The sequence below is a fragment of the Cryptomeria japonica genome, chromosome 11 (assembly GCF_030272615.1).
Source record: "Cryptomeria japonica chromosome 11, Sugi_1.0, whole genome shotgun sequence".
Classification (NCBI taxonomy): Eukaryota; Viridiplantae; Streptophyta; class Pinopsida; order Cupressales; family Cupressaceae; genus Cryptomeria; species Cryptomeria japonica.
In genome coordinates this window covers 198,008,335-198,031,583 of record NC_081415.1, presented here as the reverse complement: position 1 = coordinate 198,031,583, position 23,249 = coordinate 198,008,335, and the positions used below count along the sequence as shown (strand labels likewise).

Genomic DNA, 23,249 nt, shown 5'->3' with positions numbered 1-23,249 from the left:
TTATCCTAACATGGAAATAGGTTTTTGGGAGCCTCCTTGTTTTTTTTAGGTTTGTAGATCCCTTTGGGACTTGAATTCGCACAAGGACATGTCCTTTTTCACGACTAATTTTGAAAAGCAGATTTACGAAAGGTTCAAGATCTTAAGGATTTTCTCTTTTGATCCCTTTAGTACTCAAAATACCACAAGGATATTATTCAAAAGAGTTAAGATTGATCTAATAAGGTCTTAAGGGCCTATGCTCCACCCAAGTTCCTGAAGGTAAGGGATCAAAAATAAGGATTTTAAGAGCCCTTCGAGACCCAAAGTCCTGCAAGGATGTCTTTAAGGTTTTAGTAGTTAGCCGATTTTCAAACCAAGGGACATAAAGTATATGTTTTAATAGTAATTTTTAGGGCATGTGTGGTCCAAAATCCTATAGGGAAATCTAATGCATAATGATTGAATTTGAGAATGGATTCTAGGTAGGGAATAGGTTTGGCACACGTTTTAAGGAAAAATTATCAGAAACATGGATCCAATTTCTTATAGGGTGCATTTTTAAATTAGGGCATTGTTAGGGGAGGAACTCTCTTAGAGCACGAGAACATTAAAATTTGGGTCCAACGTATTAATCTAATAACAATACCAACTTGAATCAGACTAAACTAACCCCTAAATAAAAAAAGTGGAAAAGATGAGAAGAAACAAGCACTCAAAAACAAAATACAAAAAGGAAAGAAAATCAAAGCACAAAAAGCAATTATAAACCCTACCTACTCTTAACACTCAAAAAACTAGAATACATTAGAAGGAAATACAAACATAGAATGAACAACAAGAATACAAACCCAGAAATGAATAGGGCACAAAGAACTCAAACTCTTAGACACGTATGCACAAGGGTTGAATGCTTGATCACTTTAGAAAAGAAATTTATCTCCTTGGTAGTCCAATGAGGTTTAAAATTTACTGAAAATTTCTCTTTTAAAATTTAGTAGACTACCATTAATGTGATGGGTGAGTTCAAATATCCTTGTATCCTGTAGATTCTTGAAGGACAAGCCACAATAGTTGGGGTGGAAACTCAAAATGGACAAGGATATTAGGATTAGATCCTTAGATCGATGGAGGTTTTGAAGTTTGTGGGACAATACATAAAATAGTGAAAAGAGGGAACTTCAAGAGGAAGAAGGATTTTAGTACTAGGTCCTAAGATCCTCTTCAGACCCAAAATCTCTAAAAGGACATGAAAATGAAAGGGAAAGCAAGGAAAACAAGAGATCCATGCAAGATTCAAAATCTTGAAGGGCAACAAAGAAACAAAGAAAAGCAAGAAAAGAAAAGAAAGACAAGGAAAATAAAAGACCGAAAAGAAAAGATGGGAACCCCAATTTGACAAGCAAATTATGGGTTTTGTGTATGCAATACATAATAGTTCCATTAATGATTGAAGATGTAAACACATATAGTGGGAATAATGGAGACAAGGAGTCAACACCCGGGCACCTCTTACCAAGTGATATATATTTCTACAACACCATTTTATAGGTAAAATCATAACATTTTAGTTAATGGTAGGGCATTTAATATTAGAAAAAAATAAATAGATACATCACTAAGTATGAGGTTAGAGATTAATTATATTATTGTATTTTCTTAATTAATAAGGGTAATACAATACAAATAAGGTTGGAGTTTAGTTTTATGAGTAAAAAGTTGTGTGAAAATAAATAATTTAAATTTATGTCTTTTTTTTAGATTTGATGAGGTCATGAAGAGGAGTTGATTGTGTTGTTTACGTATTAATTTGTGTAAGGGTTTAGGCAAACCAAAGCAATAAATAATATTAAATATAATGTGTAATTAAATAAGCAAAAATAACAATTCATAATGACATAGTTTTGACATGGTTCACCCAATGTGTCTACAACCACAAATAAACAATCATCCACTTTCTTTTATTATCCAGTGAAGAAAATATTCCAATTTGGTGATCTTTCACATTACATAGCCACTTATTTATCAACCCTTATTGGTGGTTTATAAAGGTTAGTTTACATACCAAAATAATAGTTGAATCCTTTATTAAATAATGGACGATTTTTTTTTTCAGGAGCACTGCCCCTAATCTCCCAACATTGTCCCCCCTCCACTCCCCACATACTCCCCACTCAAACGATTTGGGGAAAAAGATGACTAAAAAACTCACCAACATTTAAGCCCAACAACATGATCAATCACCACATACCAACAATATCTCACTTGGAGACTAATCAGGCTTCACAACATACAATCTCCCACTTGGAGATTGATCCTAGACAAACACCATTGTACCTGGAGCTCCCACTGAATTGATGCACCTAGACTTGGCATGTTTATGGTTTCCACTATTATCAGGCTTGAAGACCAATAAAAATTGAGCAGGAAATCAATTTCTCTTGAGTTAGAACCTTGGTCAACATGTCTATGAGATTTTGGCCACTGTATATCTTTTCTAACTTCAACTATGCATCCTCTAAAATTGAGCGTATGAAATGGCACTTGAGCTATATATGTTTCATCTTAGAGTAAAGTGTTGTGTTCTTTGCAAGATGAATGATGCTATGACTATCACTATCCAACCTACTATTTTCTTGTTGCTTGCCCAATTCCTCCATAAATATTTGTAACCAATTCATCTCCTTGCTCTGCTTCTATTGTGGAAAGTGCAACAACCTTTTGCAATCGAGAAATCGATCTAATTGTTGTTCCACCTATAGTAAAAACATCCAACTAGTTGTTGTTCCACCGATATAAAATATTTGTTTTAGCATACTATCCCACTTTAGCCTAATGCTAAACCATTCAAATGGAAACAAAGGCCTACTAGCCCTACTTTTGACCCTAAAATATAAATAAGATATGATAAAGTTGAAGTAAACTACAATCATTAAAAGAAACTAGACATTTTGAGTGGGTGTCTAATCTTGTCTTGGTAAGAAAAATGAATGGAGAGATAATGTTTTGTGATGATTTTTAGAGCCTCAACCTTAAATCTTTAAAAGATAATTAGCCCCTTTAAAGCATGACCACTTTCTATAGTGAGTAACATGATTAGAAATAATGTCAATGATGGATGAATTTTATAGGCTACCAGGTGGTAGTCAAGGAGTCAAAGCAATATAAAATGGCATTCACTACTCCATGGGGCATATATGTCTAAGTAAGAATTTCTTTTGGTTTAAATAATGTCAGATAAACTTTTCAAACAACAATGGACATGAATTTTTTTGGTCAAACTTATTGAATCATGGTAGTATACTGGGATGACCCAACTACATTAAATTCAAAGGAAAGAGGTGAGCATTAACACCTTGAATTATTTTTTTAAATATTCTTATACTATGAGATTTATTTGAATCCCCAAAAGTGTTGATTTGGTGTTGAGGAAGGTAATCTTCTAGGATACATTGTGTCAAAGGATGGAGTGAGAATTGACCCTAAAAGAGTTAAGTCTATTAGCCTTATATCTCGACCCAAATTTGTGAAAGCAATCTAATCCTTCTTTGGGTAGATCAACTTTGTTAAAATATTTGTCCCTAACATTTATGAGAAAAAAAAATATATATCAGATAAGTTCGAGAAAGGACAACCAATTGAATGCAGTGCAGAACTAGCTAAAGATTTCAAGGATATCAAGCAATTGATTTTAGAGTCTTTTATTTTGGCAATTCTTAACTATTTTAGGCCTCTTTAGTTATTATGTTTTGCCTCTTTTAATATCATAGTTGTACTATGTTGTGGCAAAAGAACAAAGATATATATATATACAAACAATTGGTTTTATTTTTTAGTAATTCATTGTGGGAAATTGAACTTAACTATTCCATGATGAAAAATAATTCTTATGTTTTATTCAAGACTATAAAGATCTTGAAGACTTATCTTGTGGGTTCTAAAATTGTAGCATATGTGCCACACCCTTCTATGAAGGACATATTTATGTTGAAGGAGACTTTAGGTCAAATATGTCACTAGATAAATAAGATATATGGCTATGACATAGATATACAAATTGTAGGAGTTGATTGTGAACTCCCCATGCCCTAGGATTATCTACAAAACAAAAGTAATCTAGATTAAGACATGAGCCTTAATCCTATGCAACAAGACAACTAAAGTGTCAATTACTAAATGAACTAGGAAACAATCTAAGTAAATGACATAAGATAAGATAAGATCTCATCGAGACAACTAAGATTTCTAGAAAGATTCCTAGGACCTAAGTAAATGTAACATCTGAATAGGCCCCACTAGGTGAATAGTTAGGTAAAATATCTTATTCACACCAATGACTCCCTCAAGTACAACTTAGGGAGGAACAAAACTAATGTAAATATGAGGATTATGGGTCCCAACTACTAGCCCATGTTAGGTACCATATACAATGCAATCTCTTGAAAATGGAGAGAAGGAGAAAACCTAGTGGTACAAAACTACTCTCTAAAATAGATAAAATATACAATCAAGTAATGAAAAATGAGGGAATAAATGTTACCCCCAAGAGCATGAAAAGGATCTGAACAAGAAAGTGTAGTTCTATTCAAACAGATTGATGAACCCCTGTTGTTTTCTAATAATTACAGTAGTAAAACCCCCTAACCGAGTAATCTCTAACAAGCTTAGTGTTATTCAAATCCTCTAACCAGGTGGTCCATTAGCTTGGATTTCAAATCCTCTACCGAGGTTACTCCTCATAGGGTATTGCTTCTAATAGGGCATTATAGTCAATCCCTTAACCGGGTGGTCCCTAAAAGGATCTGTTCTTAACATGACTTTATGTAAAAGCTTTAACAAGCTTGGCTCCTAACAGGGTGAACTTCAGAAGAGTTCAAATAGTTAACTTGTGAGTCTCATCTCACCATGGTTTTTCCCATTTGGGTTTCCACTTCAAAAATATTGTGTCAAGTGGAGAATGTTTTTGTGGTTATGTTTACTATGGCTACTTAATCCACTTTGATATGTTATGATAACTGGCAGCAATCTGAAATAAGGTTTTAATTATGTTAGTAAAGTATTTAGATGTTTGCGAGTTTCAAGTTGTTTTACTGTTAATCTGTTGTAACACTCAACCGGTTAAACTTGACAATGATATAGCATTTATAGTTCAGTGGTTTAACTTGTCAATTTAAAGTTTACTTTGAGAGGTTGATTTTGAGATTGGTGAAAGTTTATATCGGTTTTTATATCTACTTATTCACCCCCCCCCCCCCCCCCCCCCTCTTAGTAGTTGATTAGATCCTTATTTTTTCATCATACCATCAATTGGTATCAGAGCTTCTCAGGTCCTCTAAGGTCTAAGCCTAACAACTTGAGATAAATATTTTGTAGAACATGATGAAGAAGGAAGATCCGAAGTTTAATAGAGAGAAATATAGGATATGGAGTCATAGAATGAAAATTTATATTAAGAGTCTAGGAAGTCAATACTAGGAACATGTTGGTACTCAATATGTTGCACCTAGTGGGATTATGACTGATGATTAGAAGAAAGAGCAACAAGAAAACAATCAAGCAATGGAGGCTATTATCAGTTCTTTGTCTGATGCAGAGTATGTAGATGTCCATGGTCTGGAGACTGCATATGAGGTATGGAAGAAACTTGAAGAGATTTATAGCAGCGATGAACATGTGAAGATTGCCAAGGAAGAGAGTCTAAGAGGAAAGTTTGATGACATGCAGATGGCTGAAGGTGAGAATATCCAACAGTATGGTCAAAGGATAAAAGAGATAGTTGGTGAGATCAAGAGTGTTGGTGGTAAAGTGGAAGATGCCACGGTGATTAGTAAGGTATTGAGAACCCTGCTACCGGTCTATGCTATCTGAGTTGCAGCCATTCAGGAGCTAAAGTCAATTGACAAAACTAAGGTAACCCTTGACTCCATCATTGGTTAGCTTACTGCATTTGAATTAAATGGTTATGCTGGTAGTGTTCATAAATCTGAGTCTACATTTAGAGCTTCAGTTTCCAACCCATCTATGAGGAAAAGTAGAGATGTCAGTCATAGTTATGAATCTAGATCCAGCAGAGAAGTTGATGATGAAGACAGTTTGGTTGAGCTTGAAGCATTGTTGGCCAAGCGGTTGCCCAAAGGTATCGGAAAATGCAGAGGTAAATTACCTTTGAAATGTTTTGCATGCAACAAGATTGGACACATTGAAACTAACTGTCCTAATGGTGATAATGAGCACAAGCGAGAGAAATTCAAGAAGTACAAGGGAAAAGACAAAAGAGATTGTCTTATTGCAGTTGATGGTGGTATCATTGATGAGGAATCTAAGGGTGATGCTAATGAAGACATTGTTTTTGTAGCCATTATTGTGGATGGAATCCTCCACCACATGGAAATTCCTCTTCCTCTAAGTAAGGCCACTCCAATTGGTTAGAAAGTGTAAAATTTTCTCACTTGAATCTTGGTGTCCTTCATATGCATGCTACTTCTTAACAATTTTTTTTTTTTAAAGATAGGATGACATCCTCATGGGCTAAGAGCCTATTTGATGCAATAGCATCCATATGTGACAATACTAATCTTGCATCAATTTAATGAGCTAGTAGTTTGGTTTTGGGTTGATTGGAAAGAGAGAATTGGGGCCTTGGTAAAATAAGTAGAGGAAAATACAAATGATTTTTTATTGCAGGTTAAAAGGGAGAGTTTGAAAGAAGGAAGCTATAAATTAAAAATAAAGACGTGTGGCAGGTAAAGAGGAGGAATGACACATGTAAGCAATAAAATGAGAAAGAAAAATTAAAATACACAAGAAGGGGGCACAAATGACTCATGACAAGGGAACTTAATTTTGATTTGTTTTGATGGATATAGTGATAGAGATGGAGATGGAGATGGAGAGAGATGGAAGATAAATATATTGAGAGGAAGAGAATGTAAGAGTGATAGAACAATCTAGATGAAGATAGATAGATGCAGTGATATATAGAGAGGTAGAGAGGGAGAGGTATAGGTGTATAGATATAGTGATAGAGATGGAGATGGATATGGAGATGGAGATGGAGAGGATAGAGGGATGGAGATGGAAGAGAGAAATATATTGAGAGGAAGAGAATAATCTAGATAAAGATAGATAGAGGAAGTGATATATAGTGAGGAGAGGGAATAGAGGTGAAGATAAAGATAGATATGGAGATGGAAATGGAGAAAGAGAGGGATATGGAGAGAAGAAGGAGAAATGAGAGAGGCGGATATAGAAAGATAAAGATAGATATAGGAGGTGATATATAGAGAGAGGTGGAGAGAGGGGAAGATATAGGGGTAGAGAGAGATACACGTAGATATAAATGTTGAGATTGAGTGATAGAGAGATAGATACATAAGGAGATATGGAGAGAGAGGGAAAGGGAGTGAAAGGGAGAGAGGGAAAAAGATAAAGAAGTAGAGAGATAGATATGGAGAGAGTGAGAGAGAATAGTTGGGATAGAGAGGGGGAGATATATATATATATAGGAAGAGGAAGAGAGGTGGATAGAGATATATGGGAATATAACCTCGAAGAGATGTAGAGATAGAGAGATAGATGAAGAGAGGTAGATATAGATATATGGGAATATAACCTTAGAGAGATGTAGAGATAGAGAGATAGATAGGAGGATATGAGGGGGGAGAGGGGAAGAGAGAGGGGGGGAGAGCTATAAATAGAGGATAAAGACATAGAAAGGGGTATAGAGAGATATAGAGATATATTTATGGGGATAGAGGTAGATGAAGACATTGATAGAAAGAGAGGAGATCAAGGAAGATAGAAATAGAGATAAAGATATAATGTAGGATAGGTAGAGGGTGAGATGGATTGAATCAAAGATGTAGAGATAATGAGATATAAATAAAAAGGGTGTGAGGAGAGGGGAAAGAACAAGAGAGAGAGAGAGAGGAAGTGATAGGAACAAGTAATAGAGACACGAGGAGAGAGAGAGAGATGGAGATGGGAGAAAGACACATATATAGAGTCAGGGTGTGAGAAGAATGGAGTGTGTGTGTGTGTGTGTAGAGAGAGAGAGAGAGAGAGAGAGAGAGAGAGAGAGAGCAATGGAAGGATACAAGGAGAGGGAGAGGGAGAGATGGATGGATATAAAGAGAGAGAAAAAGAGAGAGGGGGAGATGGATATATATAAAGGTAAACATATAGGAAGTTCTATATAGAGTGAGGTATGGAGGGATATAGAGAGAGAGTAAGATAGATGGAGTGAATAAGACAGAGTTAGCACAACAAGATATAGTTAGAGAGTGAGAGTAGGAGATGGGAAGATAAAGGTTGAGGGGGAAAGAGTGAGATATATAGAAGAAGATAGAGATGTGTAACCAATAGATAAGGAGAGAGAGGGGGGGATAGAGAGATAGAGATAAGGATGAGGAAATAATGAGTGTGTGTGAGAGTGGGAGGGAGATGAAGATAGAGATAGAAAGGGAGAGATATATAAATAGATAGAGAGGGAGAGAAATGGGGAGGAGATGATGTGTAATCAATAGCTTGAGGGGAAGAGAGGTATAGAGAGAGAGGGGGGGAGATAGAGAGATACAGATAAGGATGAGGAAATAATGAGTATGAGAGAGAGCTATAGAGATATAGATAATAAGGGACACATAGTGTGTGTGTGTGTGTGTGTGTGTGTGTGTGTGTGTGTGTGAGTGATGAAGATAGAGATAGAAAGGGAAATATATATAAATAGATATAGAGAGAGGACAGAGACAAAGTAGAGAGATAAAGGAAAATAAAATTTTTAAAATATGATTATTGTACGATTATTAAATTTTTAATAAGGCAAATGATTATGAATTAAATTATCCTAATAACTTTCTGTTGTTATTTGTTATTTAGAAAACATAAATAATTAAAATAAATATCAAACTTAAATCAAAATAGAATAAATTAAATGCAAAGTTAAAATATATCAAAATATAAATATTAATAAAAAATAACAATTCAAAATATTAATAATAAATAATAAACTTATTAAGTTAATAAATAAATAAAATTATTAAATAATTTTTTTAGTGTGTTGACTATGAGTGAGAGAAAGATATAGATATATAGAGAGAAGGGGGTGGGAGGAAAGAAATAGAGAGACGAGATATATAAACTAAAATAATGAAATTAAATTTGAAATTAAATCAAAAATCAAAATAGAATAAATTAAATGTAAAGTCTAAATATATCAAAATTTAGATATCAATAAAAATAATAGTTTAAAATAATAATAAATAATAAACAAATTAACTAAATAAAAAGTAAAACTATTTTTAATATATAATTAGTTGTTAATATATTATATTTATTATTTTAATAATATAAATATGTAATCTTTTGAAATTTAGTAAAAACTAATAAATAATAAATAAAAAAATTAAAGTAAATTATATTTAAAACTTCAAAAAACAATACTAACAAAAGCTATTAACATGAAAAATTATTTCTTTAGTCATCTTATAAGCTATCTTGCACTACATTTGGTAAAATAAAGCAGTTAAAAGAAAGACGTGGCACACATTTCCTTAAAAGTCTACAGTCACAAATACAAGGACAAGACAATGGAAATAACACTTCCTCGAAAACCGACGAGTGGGAAAAAGTTGAGTTTCTACAATGCAATAAAAATAAACGAACACGATCAATTGGATCGTCTTGCATGGGCAACCGCTTGGCCAATAATGCTTCAAGCTCAACCAAATTGTCTTCATCATCAACTTCTCTCCTAGATCTAGATTCATAACTATGACTGACATCTCTACTTTTCCTCACAGATGGGTTGGAAACTGAAGCTCTAAATGCAAACTCAGATTTATGAACACTACCATCATAACCATTTAATTTAAAAGCAGTAAGCTTACCACTGATGGAGTCAAGGGTTACCTTAGTTTTGTCAATTGACTTTAGCTCCTGAATGGCTGCAACTCGGATAGCGTAGACCGGTAGCAGGGTTCTCAATACCTTACTAATCACCGTGGCATCTTCTACTTATAGTATGGAGTCAATGACCGTTATATCGGAGAAGCATATACCGATAAGGCTCATCGGTATAGTGAACATAAGTGGCAAAAGTAGAAAATTGTCTTGTCGATAACCGATGAGGCTATCAATAAGACTTATATCGAAAAGCGCAATAGTGAAAATGTCCATCGGTGAAGGTTGTAGTGAAAAGAAATTCATCAGGGAAATAATTTTAGTCGCTCGTTTTGCACCGTTAGACCTTTAGTACAACGCGATAACAATGTGTTAGTCAATCGCAACCATTTATTGCAAAATCGACGGTAAATCCATTCTGTTGTTTTGGAGCTAGAACAACCCTAACACGCGTGTTAGTAAATCCATTCTGCCTTTTTGGAGCCAGAACAGACATGTCCGTTTTTGAGCCAAAATAGCTTCAGCCAAACGGGATCAACCAAAAACCTAACACCACTTCTAACCCTAACGCGGCTGACCCTAACCCGCCTTCTAACCCTAACCCGCCTGCTAACCCTAACCCACCTTCTAACCCTAACGCCGCTAACCCTAACCCGCCTTCTAACCCTAACACCGGTAACCCTAACGCGGCTAACCCTAATGCAAAAACCTAATGCGCATTCTAACTGTGGGGCAACTTCTAACCCAATCCAACTCGTCCATTCCAAAATCTACAGTCACAAAGATATTCTTTGGCCTCGCTGATTAACAAATTGTGTGTCTACCTTTTTCTATGCCCTCGCGAAACAACAAATTAGACTATCATGGCGTGTTATGTGCCTTCGCTGATTCGCGGACTGCATGTTTGCCTTTTTTTGTGGCCTCGCAACATAGCAAATTGGACAAAAATGGCATGTTATGCACCTTCATAGATTCGCGGATGACCTGGCTTAGCTGCGGACGCACAACCTATGGTTCAAAAGGTCGTTCAAAAGGTTTGACCCACTACCGGACTACCATGGCTTGTTAGTTAGGAGTCGCGATGTAGTGCTTTTTGGAGCTAGCAAACACACATCCCGCACAGTCTCTAAACCTAACGGGACAGTTAGACAAGCAAATTTTCTCCCTATTCTGCCTCCAAAATAGGCAAATTTTTGCACTACATATAAAGCAAAACAAGAAACAATAGATTGAATCCCAGAATCAAAAGAGGGTTCAATTTTATATTCCAAACTGTAATGACAAGAAAGAGGACAAAATGCATACAGACAATCTTGCCTCGGATGTTGCCACTTCAATGATCCCTAAGGAAAAGGAGCAGTTAGCAAAACTAGAGGTATGTGGGTCTTCTTCAACTTCCATGGTGATTAGCACATCAAGTTTTGACATGGCCCTTGAGCACTGAACCGGGTAAAAATCTTAGTCCCATTCCTTGAATTGATGAAGGTACAAGATCATAGGAATGTTGCTTTATCCATGATAGCCAATACTATTAGGTCATCAAACAAGAGTGATGGTGGAAGTGGGGGAAGTAAATCATTCCCTAAGATCAATCAAACTTATGAATCCCAAGACACAAATATAAAGACCCTTGAAGTAGATTTAGGAACAACAATTGATAGGTCCCCTTCTTAAGTGGACCCCTTTTATATTACACTCCTTATTAATAACAAATTAGTGAGGAATTGTATGTTGGATTTAGGGGCAGAAATCGATGTCATGCCTTTAGGGATAATGAAGCAATTAGGGCTTTGGGTTGACACTGCTTATGGAAGATGTTATGCAATGGACAATAGAGCAATTCTTGTTTTTGGAACAATTAAGACTTGGAATTGAGATTTGCTACACACCTTGAGATACCTTATAAAATGTTCATGTAACTGTAGTTGATATTCCACCTCAATATGGTATGTTGCTTTCAAGACAGTGAGGAGCAGCTGTGTGGGGTCATATGCAGTTGGTCCTTTCTTTTGCCACAATCCCTATGAATGGAAGGGATGTAAAAATCTATAGGGAGCCAAGGTCTCAAATGGTCATTGAAGGTGTACCTCCAGAGGAATTGGTTTGTTTTCGTGATGTTGACATTTGAAATTTTAAGATAGATCAACCACAATTCCTATTAAAGAATACTGATTAGCCTTTTGTTGATGTTGACTTAGAGCTTATGGAAAATGTATTTTGATGGAGCATGTTCCAAAGGGAGATCAAGTGTAGGGGTTTTGTTCATATCTCCTAGTAACAAAACTTTCAAGTACTACTTTTTGTTAAGTTTTGAATGTACTAATAATATTGTAGAATATGAAGCTTTCCTCCAAGGACTTAACATTGTTGAGAGACATAGAATTAGGATATTGCAAGCAATTGGAGATTCAAAATTGGTTGTATCTCAGGTAAGCTCTAACTACTCCTCGAAGAATACAAGGTTAAAACAATATAGGAATGTTGTTTGGGATACAATTGAATCTTTTGATGCATTTTCAATTGATTGGGTTGAGAGGAATAAGAACACGATGACAGATTTTCTTGCTAATGTTTCCTTATAACAATTCCCCCTGGTCCTCCAAATTTTCATCTTCAATGTAATATTAGATGAAAAAATAGAATTCATTTAAATCCCTAGAAATCCAATATTCTATCATTAATGATGTCAATATCTATGATATAAAGTAGAATATAAACATTTATTACTATTTTTTCATTCTATAATTACAGTCTTTTAACTAATTCATCCTCTAAATTCAATTAATTTCAATTATATTGTTTACCAGAAAAAATAGATTGACTTACATATTATAAGACATTTTAAGTAATACAATGTTAAGAAAGTTGGTATATTTATTGAAAAAGTTTCTTTGGTGTTTAGTTAACCTTTCACCTCGCCATTCTATTCCAAGATCAAAGTTACAGAATGCAAGAATACAACACAAATATCTCATAATGTAAAGATGTCCATAATCCTATGGAGTAGCAAGTTTCAACTGATATAATATTTGTCATACAAGGAATACACGCATATCATATTTAAGCTCTATAGAAACAAACATTAGCACAGTTTTTTTCATAGCTCTTATAGTTATATTTAAGAGGTCTTCACGTTGGAAAATTTGAGTGAGTGGGCTCTTAGGAAAAAGAGATTTTATTCTTGCTGAAGGATAAGCATTGCAAATAGTGGCAGAGTTCTAAAGATTGCTCATTTTTATGCTGATATAGTCCAAATATTGAAGTGTTGAGAAACAATACAAATTGACCTTGCATAAAAATTATATTGCACAGACCGCTTTAGAAAATTGCACTCAGAGATGAATAAGGAAGAATAACATCCCAAACTCGGGAATATTAAATCTGAATCTCTTCAAGTCGAAAATACAAGGATTATATTTAATTGTTGAGGGTTGTATTAGATGTGCCGAGAATGGCCAGATTCTTGGGGTTAGCTAGATGTATGTAAGATATCTAGCTTTAATTGACATTTTGGAGGCGTGCTTCAAAACTTTTTAGGACATGAGATGACCAAGAAATACTTCTAGCCATTGTACGCTATTTGTAAGGCTAGGGATGGGAATGGGGATACAAGGTAATGAGAGAATGGACATGATCCTATGTAACCCTATTTCAAAATCTACCTTGTTATGTTGTAAATGTTTAAAGATCTTTTCTTCTTGAAGCTACTATACAATTTGTGGAAACCATTCACATCATGACCCATTGTTGATCTCAATTCATATCCGATTTGTTGTTGTATAATGTTTGAACTATAAACATTTGACACTAATGAAGTTCAAAATTAGTAATTTTTTTGTTAAAAAAAAAGGTCCATTGTTCACAACATTAGAGCTTTCTTCATTGTGGACATTTTTTCAGACATTAGCAATATATAAATGACAATTTTTAAGGTGTTGCACAAGCAAGTCAAATTGTTGTATTGTACAACTAATAATTCAACTAAGAAATCATCTCATTACATTGATTGAATGAACTTTGCATTGAGAACATATTAACAATGCAAAGAAAGAATACAAAGAAACATTCAAAGATTCAAGAAACAAAGATGGATCCAACAATTGCTAAACATTAAGCTTAAAAGACAATTTCTCGATAAATGTTCTTAACTAAGCAACAATAAATATCAACCGAACAAATAAGCACAAATGTGCAAGTCTTGAAATTATTTATCATTTGTATATAAAGCACATTTTTGTAGAAAATATTACATGCTAACTGAAGTTTATAAATTATAGCATGGTCACTTTCTTTGTAGGTTAGGTTATTTTAAAATAGGGTTGTTACATGATATTTAGGAGGTGCTTTGCCATTTACCCGATTTCAACAATTTTTTGCAAAAAATAAGATTCAAAACTACAAGAATGTCTTTTGAGGAAACTACCAATTTTATTGATGTTTTTCAAGAAAATCTATGTTAATGATAACTAACACAAATTGCATTATTTCCATTTAAAAATTGTTTTCTTATAAAACATATTTCCCAATTCCAAAGAAAAATGATTCATCACGTACATACATTTATTTAAAGAAATTCACATATAGTGTTCTTAGTTGATGTTTCACATGTGGTTCCCTTCTCAAGTTCAAGTAGCACCTACATTATTTATAACTTTAGCTTGTATATTGTTCATATCTTATGCTCAATCAATTTTGATCTTCTAACCAAGATGAAGATTAAGAAAGCCTTACAAGCAATTTCTAAAACAAAAATAAATTTGTTGTTTGCACTATTGTCTAATGTTAAGTTTGTGGATGGTTCTTGGAAAGTAATAAAGTTGTGTTTTCTAAAATGTTCAAATAAAACTATTGAGGTGTATTCTCATCCCTTGACATGGAAAACCTAACGAAACAAAAACCAAAGTGCATAGATGCCTCACACATAGCTGCAATTTTATGTTTTCTAATATTTGATAAATGGTTTGTTAACCATTGCCAAGGCTCACCATTAACTTTAGCTTTTAGGTACATCCATCAAATTGATTGAAGAATTGCCCTTAGCCTTACCCATTGAGGCACACAAACATCTTTGGAGAACATGAATTCACTTCCACATTTAAATAACCTATTGCCATCATGCTTCCATCAATCAACATCATAAATTCTATGTTATATCTTTACTAACTAATTGAATAAAGTTATTTATTAACTAAACCATCTCATTCAAATCAGAGCACCCAAGCCTTAAGTTCTCCTCTCACTATATTTTTTACCTAGGGAAAGTATGACATGAAGAATTGTAAATCAAATGAAAGTAACATGCTAGGAATACATATTGTAGAAATTCAAACTTAAATGTTGTTCAATTGATTGCTCAAAATCATAATTTTCAAAATAATGATAGTTTTTTTGGGCTTCTCAAGAAATTTAGATATAATTTTTTAGTAGAAATAGTACTTGTTGATTAAAAACAAAATGGTACTTCTGAACTCTTATTTTTTATAATGTTTGTAAAATAGGTGACTAACAAAGTCTACATTACAGACACTTAGATGGTACTGAGTTCAAATCTCTGACAATACAAAAAAAAAACACAATAACAATAATCCTCAACTGATAGAAATTGTTTCCAACCTACCTACCATCCAAATGACAACTTTTATACTCCCTAAAATAACTGAGTTATACAGCCTCCTGAATTTCATGTTGGGGATAATCCTCAACTGATAGAAATTGTTTCCAACCTACCTACCATCCAAATGACAACTTTTAAACTCCCTAAAATAACTCTGAGTTATACAGCCTCCTGAGTTTCATGTTGGGGGTCAAGGAGGGGTTGTGGGACTCCAAATGGCTGACCTCACAAATAATGTGCTAGGGCAAATAAATTCATTGTAGTCTATCTGTAGCATAGTCCCTGGTTCCCGGTGGTACAAAATTATCCAAAATTAACTAGGATTTGATCTTGTTTTGATATATTTCTGAGAAAACAGTCCCATAAATACTGTCATGCCTGGCTCTCTGCACACATACAGATAGACTGTTTAGCTACTAGTATACTAGTAGCTCAATTTATAAGATCACATCTTTTTTACGGTTTGGGAAGAACCAATGTAACAGAGCATTGGTTCTTAATGTCTCAATCCAAAGTAATTACAAGATGTTTCAATCATCTTATTTGGAAAACAAGATTGAAAAAAATAAAAGGGGAACACACCAAGGTACTTTAATAACTCAAATTCAGAAACATGAATGTTCAACTATCAATTTGAAGCAGAATGATTTCTCAACAACTCGCGAAGGTAGAAGAAATCCAAAAGAAAAAGAACATAAATCCTCACCAACCCAAATCCAAAGACGACTCTTTACAACTCAAATTTGAAGAACACAATTTCTCAGACTTCCAAATCAGATTAGCATTTTTCCCTATCAAGGTAGATCAAACCCAAAGGGGAAACCTGGAAAACAACATGATTTAAGAGATATCTTCAATGACCTAGTTTTCACAACAGAATGTCTTATCAACACAAATAAAAATAACATGGAAACAGTACAAATAAAAAGTACAAAAGCAGTTAGAAGAGTTCAGACTTTCAAATCAGTATACAATTTTTCCTATCAAGGTAGATCAAACCCAGAAAAGGAAACCTGAAAAACAACACGATTTAAAGATAATTCTTCAATGACCTAATTTTCACAACAAAATATCTTAGCAACACAAATGAAAATAACATCAGTTAGAAGATTAGCCTGTAACCAATATGGATAACATGATTTCCCATGAATTCATACAAAAATAGGAATTAAAAAAACCTAACTGGAAGAATATAATTTGCCTAGGAGCATCTGTTTGAGAGGCTACAATAACAAAATTTGAAAGCACCCTGCCATAGACTGAATGATTCTTTCTTTGAGGGCAGAGTGCTGGCAGAGAGGATACTTTTGATTCAATTTCTTCCATCTATTAAAGGATAAAAATAATAATGGAAGATGTTAGAGATCCAGAGTTGCAGCACATATCGTAGAACCCTCGAGGCCTGATGGTCTCTCAAAGCCAATCAACTTGAGTGTTCCTCCTGTCTCACTTGGAGGTGCGAGAATATAAAAATCTTGACCTTCAATTGGATCCTTTTTGCCCACAATGATTTTATTGCTAACCACTCCAGCAAATTTAATAGAAAGAACCCAATCCTCCGTTGGAAAAGTCCCTACAATGTTCACATTATCTTGGCTATAGTCATATTCAATCAATCCCCTAACAGACAAGCAATGCAAACGCCCAAATGCAGTTACGAAATAACGCCAATTGTTGAAACTATTCTCCATAGTTTTCCAGCTTCTCGTGTAGGAATCAAAAATCTCAAAGCTAGGCCCAGACGGGTTACCCATTACATAAAACTTGCCGTCAACAAAAGCACCTAAAAAGAACTCCAGGTAGGTGTTCATGTCGGGGAGAACATCCCACTTATCCTCCTCCACATTGTAAACAAAAGCGCTACGGACCGGGCTGTTAAACGTATCATCACCAGACCCTCCAGCCACATAAATTAGTCCCCCGTGCTCATCCGCTGCGGAGGCAAATCCATTCTGCAAATCCATTGGCAATTTGGCACCCTCTCGCCATTTCGAACCACCATTCCGAAAATCGTACAACCACACACAACTTCTTGTAGAATCGCAAAACACATCCTTGATCAAAACGAGGTTTTGTTTCACGAAATGGAAGTGACAGACGCAATTTATTGTGTGGGAATGGGAGGCAGACTTTTGCACATGTTTTTATTCAGATCGTATACCGCTACTCTGTCGCAAATCCCGGCTACTTTCTGGAGCATACAAATCCGTTGCTCGGAAATCTTCGATCTTTTCTTTCTTATAAAATTTGGGGTTTTTCAATATGGCGTTCCACCTTTTGCAGACACGTCTGACATTGTCAAAGGACTTCAACTCCAACCTCAGCAGGCATTTCAACCCAATTTCATCTGGAAGACCAGGAAACAGAGATCCCATTGTGAATTTATAGCAGAGAGAAGGGAGGGAAGGGCCTGAATGTGAAATGCTCAACCTTTTTCATTTCAAATATCTGATATATTTATTACTAGCACTTGCCCTAGAGGGGGTGCACCGTGCAACTTTCACGCCCATAGGAAAATGTTTATACTTATAACAATTTAAATCAATTGAAAGTTAACAATACATAAACAAGAGCTGTGATACAGCTGGAGTCCCTGCCAATTGCAAAAAATAGCTGAAAATAACAGACATGAAATGCTAATCAAACCACCATATCAATTTGACAATGTGTATGAAATTTAGTGCATAGACAAATCTAAATTTCAAAGTTATAAACATTTCAAATTGAACTGTAGCGATTTGTATTTTATTTCTTAATATGCAACATATTTTTAGTCCTATACAATTGCAAGGAAATGGTTTTCATCAAGAGCCATAAAATAGGGATCAAAATTGCTATGGATATGATTTTCAGCAAGTCATAAAATAGATATCAAAATTTCTAATGTCAAATATTTTTGATATTTAGAACCAAATTTCAGTTGAACAAAAATTATGTTTACAAAAACTTAACATTAGTTGAAAATTTTTAGCTCTTCAACATTTGCAGCATGGAGCTCTTATTTTTTTAGGCTCTTCAACAGTTGCAGCATGGAGCGCTTATTTTTTTAGATTGTCGATCCAAAAGTCTGCAAAATTGACAAGAATTATTAAAGAAAACAAATGACAAAAATAATCAAATGAAAAAGTTGCAGCATGGAGCGCTTGTTTTTTTAGATTGTCGATCCAAAAGTCTGCAAAATTGACAAGAATTACTAAAGAAAACAAATGACAAAAATAATCAAATGAAAAATTCTCATAGCCAGTAAAAAAGATAAGCAAGTGAATCTAAACACTACAATCAAAGGAATATAGTGTTGAAATAAAATGTAGAGGCTTGATCTCACAGGCACTATCAATTGACAATAACTCCAAATTGGCTAAAAGTCACTTTTTTCAGAACTACGTGCATCCATTAGATGAGGGCACAAGGTGGTAGGAGTAAGTGATTTTCACATTCTTGTAACTATAAAAATTCTTTGTAGTTAAAACAAAGTCATTCTAATATAGAGCATTTGAAAATTGAAAATTGATGTAAACACAAAATATTATATTTTTTTCCTTTCACCTAACCAATTTCAAAAGTCTACATGCTGACCAATCCAGATAAAAACTTCACTAACCAATTTCAAAAGTCTACATGCTGACCAATCCAGATAAAAACTTCACTTTGTGTATCAAATACCATGACATCCCCCGTTAGTAGGTCATGTTGAATAAAGTTGAAGACTTCTACAAGCTGCTACAAATAATACAAAAATTATAATGCAATAGATTCTTGATAGAAGATATTGATGGTTGCTTTTCAGATTTGTTTTCCCTGAATCATGTGCACAGAATGGAGTGAAAAATTGTTCCAGAGTGTTTCTATGGGAAATTTTTTGTTTGCACATCAAAAGTATACATGCTAATTATAAATACTATTGTAAAATTGTAAAAAGGCTCTATCATTGACTGATTGTTAAGGATTGTGTAATATAGACGCAAAGGAATTGACTAAAATTTTGAGTTTTTGGATCGCTCAGGTATTACAAATTACAGTGCAACAAATATTCTGAGGAATCATGGACTTTTATGGGCAGGGACCAAAGAAACTCTTCAGAAGAATACAGGGGTGTACATGTTACAATTTCATATGCTGGCTGGAGTTTCTAAGTTCAAAGGCTTCTTGCCTAAGAAAAAACATAAAAAACATCAATCAAAACTTAAGATCCTTTTTAAGTATAAGTAAAAGGTAAAAGTCCATATAATGAACATGGCAACCTATAATAAGATCAACTTACTTGATGGTATATATCTGTCCAAAATAGAACAAGTAATGTTTATGTTGAAAAGAACAATATCCCTGGCAATAATTGTAGCATACGCCCAAAAAGCTTTCAAGCAAATGCAGCTTGTAGGTGTACAGATAAAATCCATGACTTTTTCTAGTATCCTTGCTTCCCGTACCATAATGGCAGCTTTGGAGAAGGTTATGGGCTTCCATCAAAACATAAATTAATAGCTAACAGAATAATTGAAACATTGAAATTAATGAATAATAAAAGCCTTGGAACTTTCCAACTTGTATATGGAAAATTTGCATACTAGAAAATGCAAGACTTGCAACTACAACATTTGAGAAAATCCACTTTCATTTATACTTTTATGTGTGTCAAAACCTTGTTGCAAATCTACCATTTTTTGCACAAGCTACAAGGATGCTGGCAAATGCTCATAGAGACTTGTCTCACAGCTCTCGACTACATTTGCTTACAAGTTTTTATGTTTTCTTTTAATAAATTAATTTATGCATATCCTGCAACCAATGCATTCCATTTAATGCTCAAGACCCCAAAGATTGTTGAAACCCTTAATGAGTTTCACAGTACTATACTATAAAGGATATGTTGATGTTGATGTCTCCTTGCATATTAGAGGAAATATAAATAGAAATACAGATCTACTGACTTTACAAACTTTATACCAGATTTTGACGTAAATCATATACAGGCTAATTAAAAACAGCCAAAAACCATACCAATGGATTGTTTTTTAATGGTTCGTTTGCTCACAATATCATACAAATTCCTTTTGGGTGAAGGGACATGTATGATCATGTCAAGTAATTTCTATCAGAAACAATGATATTACATTGCATTAATTCTCAAGTTGTCTACAGGAAAGTCTTTTCAGCTCTAATTAGAAGTAAGGAATATATGTTAAAGAACTAAATATATTAATTCCACAAATGAGCATTTCCCATAACGGAGAATGGTTTCATGGCCTGCACCTGTGATAGGATCTATTTATTGCAGGAACAGAGCAGCACTGTCAAATGCCCAGATGCCTTCTTCTTATACTGCATATTAGAGAAAATCCAGTAATATATGGTGTTTTCATTGGTCATGACATTTAAATAAAAAATACCACCACAACCAAGTAATCCCCCCCCCAAAAAACCAAATATCAAACTTTATAAATAAAATATTCTATGCTTCTTTTAAAATTTAATGAAAATATTTTTAACTTAATGTGAAGTTTCAATGAGCTTACCATTTGCACAGCTCAGTAAATATTCTTTCTCATTCAATGTTTACTAAAAAAATATCATTATAGCATTGCTTCTCCTTCTTCCCTTACTAGTGCAAGGATTTTATATTTCCAAAAAAATGTGAATAATAGAAGTGACCCTTAAATGAATATGAATTAGTAAACAAAAATGCCTCCAATGTTCAGTAATTTGAATAAAAATATTTGAAATAAATTTGATACGAAGTCCGGGGGTGAATTAAAGATAAAAAATTGGGGGCAAAAAACAACAAACGTCTCTTATCAGAGATTTGAGCAGCGAGGAGCCAATGGCTGCTTTCACCTTCTTTTACGACTTTATTATGAAACCCTAAAAAGAGTTTTTACGCATATGCAAATGTCAGTTGTGAAGCCAATATCTTTGTAAATTGGACAACAGCAAGCTAGGGCAGAACATTCAACTATAGAAGAAGTAATTCACTTACCTATTTAAAATTTATGCCTTTCCCTCTGCTAGAACATCTTACTGCCTTCCATTGAGCGATATTTAGGCCTTGTAAAACATCACCACCATTACTCATCTAGATTCTGCAAAACAAGATTAGACATGAAATTGCTGCATTGTTTTGCGAATTCCATAAACATGATGTCTGCTTAAGAGCGCCACCTGCAATCTTAAATGCTAACATTAAGAAACATGTACACCCCTCGTCCCTACACGCGTAACAAACATTAAAAAATAAAAATTGACATTTAGAAACCTGTACCTGCCCTGGTACTTGCATGCGCGATACAAACATGAGAAAAATCTTTAAATCTTTTTAAAAAATTCCTCCTGATTCGTCCATGATTTTTTTTATTTTTTTTTAAATTACCTAAAACCCCGGAAAATACCAACTGCCAATCAAAAAATGGTAAAGATTAATAGGAAAATAGTTTTAATAAATAAATAACATGAAACTATAGATTAAATAATCTGACAAAATTTACAAACAGCAATTTTATTCCAAATGTTGGCTCTCTACACTAACAATGAATCCAAAAAAAATAAAATCATATGCATTACAGAAACGACTCAAATTCCTGCCATTGTTGTGGCGAATTTTGTGGACAACGGAATATAAAAAGAAAAACATTTCCCCTCTTCTGCTTCGTTTCCAGCGATAAATCTATGATTTTGTAAGGAGAATTTTTCTCAACACAAGGACGACATGCAGGACAAAGTGTCTGTGCAGAAGGATATCAGTAGCCTTAGCCTATGCATTGGCCATAGAGCCAAAATTCTTGAAAATGAAAATGAAGCTAAATGAAAATTCTTCAAATTCAGTCACAGTAAACAAAGCTCCTGCAAAAAAGTCTGGATACTGTTCTCTAAAACCCCTGTCAGTGAACAAATAAATGAATGAAAGTCTCAGGCAATAATCAGCGATTCTGGAAAATACCCACATTAGTAATAACAATGAAGTTGAGCAATAAAAAAATAGGGGTTTTAATTAAAAAACAAATAATGAAATTTTTTACTAACAAAAACAGAGAAATAATGGTAGCTTTCTGCCACTAAGAATTGCTGACAAATCATACCTGGATTTATGCAGTCTTCTTAGGAAACTTTTCGCAAATAAAATGTTCTGCTTTCTTAAATCTTTCACCCATGTCAAATGAGAATGCAACAAAATTGTAGAAGCAATGAACCTCAGTAACTATTCGATGCGAATGCAGCCAGAGTATTTTCGTCAACTAAATTCTGCATTCAATAGCCTTTAATGAAATTTACTTTGTTTTTAATCTAAAAAATTAATGAAATGTACAGCGCATTTAAGAAATAAGTAAATAGCATTAATGAAATTGTACAAAGCACTTGCCGTAAGCACAGTGCCAATTTATTTAAGCCCCCAGGGAAATTCTATCAGCCAATAATGTTTTTAAGAAAAAATTAAAATAATTTGAAAAATAAAAAAAATCAAAAGAATCATACTTAAAACTTTAGAATTAAATATTTTTGATTTCATTTGACAAACTAATTTAGTTACATGAAAACATTAGTTCCCTGCTTAAGGCAGGGACTAACAATATATAGAGATGGCTACTTATCCATTTCAAAGCACATGTGATTATAAGAAAGGAACATCAATGGATTAATTTAAAGATGCATTGTTGGTTTGAGATTTAATTATTATTATCTTTCAACGCAAACAACTTGAGTAGATGGAAAATTTGAGTTGACATGATGTGATCATTCAATATTGAAGATCGTAAATATAGTAATTTGA

The 23,249-nt window shown here is 33.9% G+C and overlaps 1 protein-coding gene and 1 long non-coding RNA gene across 6 annotated transcripts; both read right to left on the bottom strand.

The window, feature by feature from the left end:
- Window positions 1–16,848: 16,848 nt before the first annotated feature.
- On the bottom strand, window positions 16,849–17,454 carry LOC131860130 (uncharacterized). The gene has a single exon (XM_059214502.1). The coding sequence runs from the start codon at window positions 17,452–17,454 to the stop codon at window positions 16,849–16,851; it is 606 nt and encodes a 201-aa protein (XP_059070485.1).
- A 953-nt stretch (window positions 17,455–18,407) lies between these two features.
- LOC131859951 (uncharacterized) lies at window positions 18,408–22,807 on the bottom strand. Of its 5 annotated transcripts, none has more exons than XR_009359521.1 (4): window positions 21,747–21,994; window positions 21,004–21,567; window positions 20,741–20,809; window positions 18,409–18,557 (listed from the first exon to the last, which is right to left on the bottom strand). It is a non-coding gene; the product is annotated as an uncharacterized LOC131859951 (long non-coding RNA). The 5 variants fall into 5 exon arrangements; XR_009359519.1 differs by lacking the exon at window positions 18,409–18,557 and adding exons at window positions 22,046–22,359; window positions 22,561–22,807 and having other exon boundaries at window positions 18,669–21,567; window positions 21,747–21,876; XR_009359520.1 differs by having other exon boundaries at window positions 18,408–18,557; window positions 20,741–21,567.
- Window positions 22,808–23,249: the final 442 nt, after the last annotated feature.

Coding starts and splice junctions, on each gene's coding strand:
- LOC131860130 (XM_059214502.1), bottom strand. CDS start 17,454: ATGGATTTGCAGAATGGATTTGCCTCCGCAGCGGATGAGCACGGGGGA.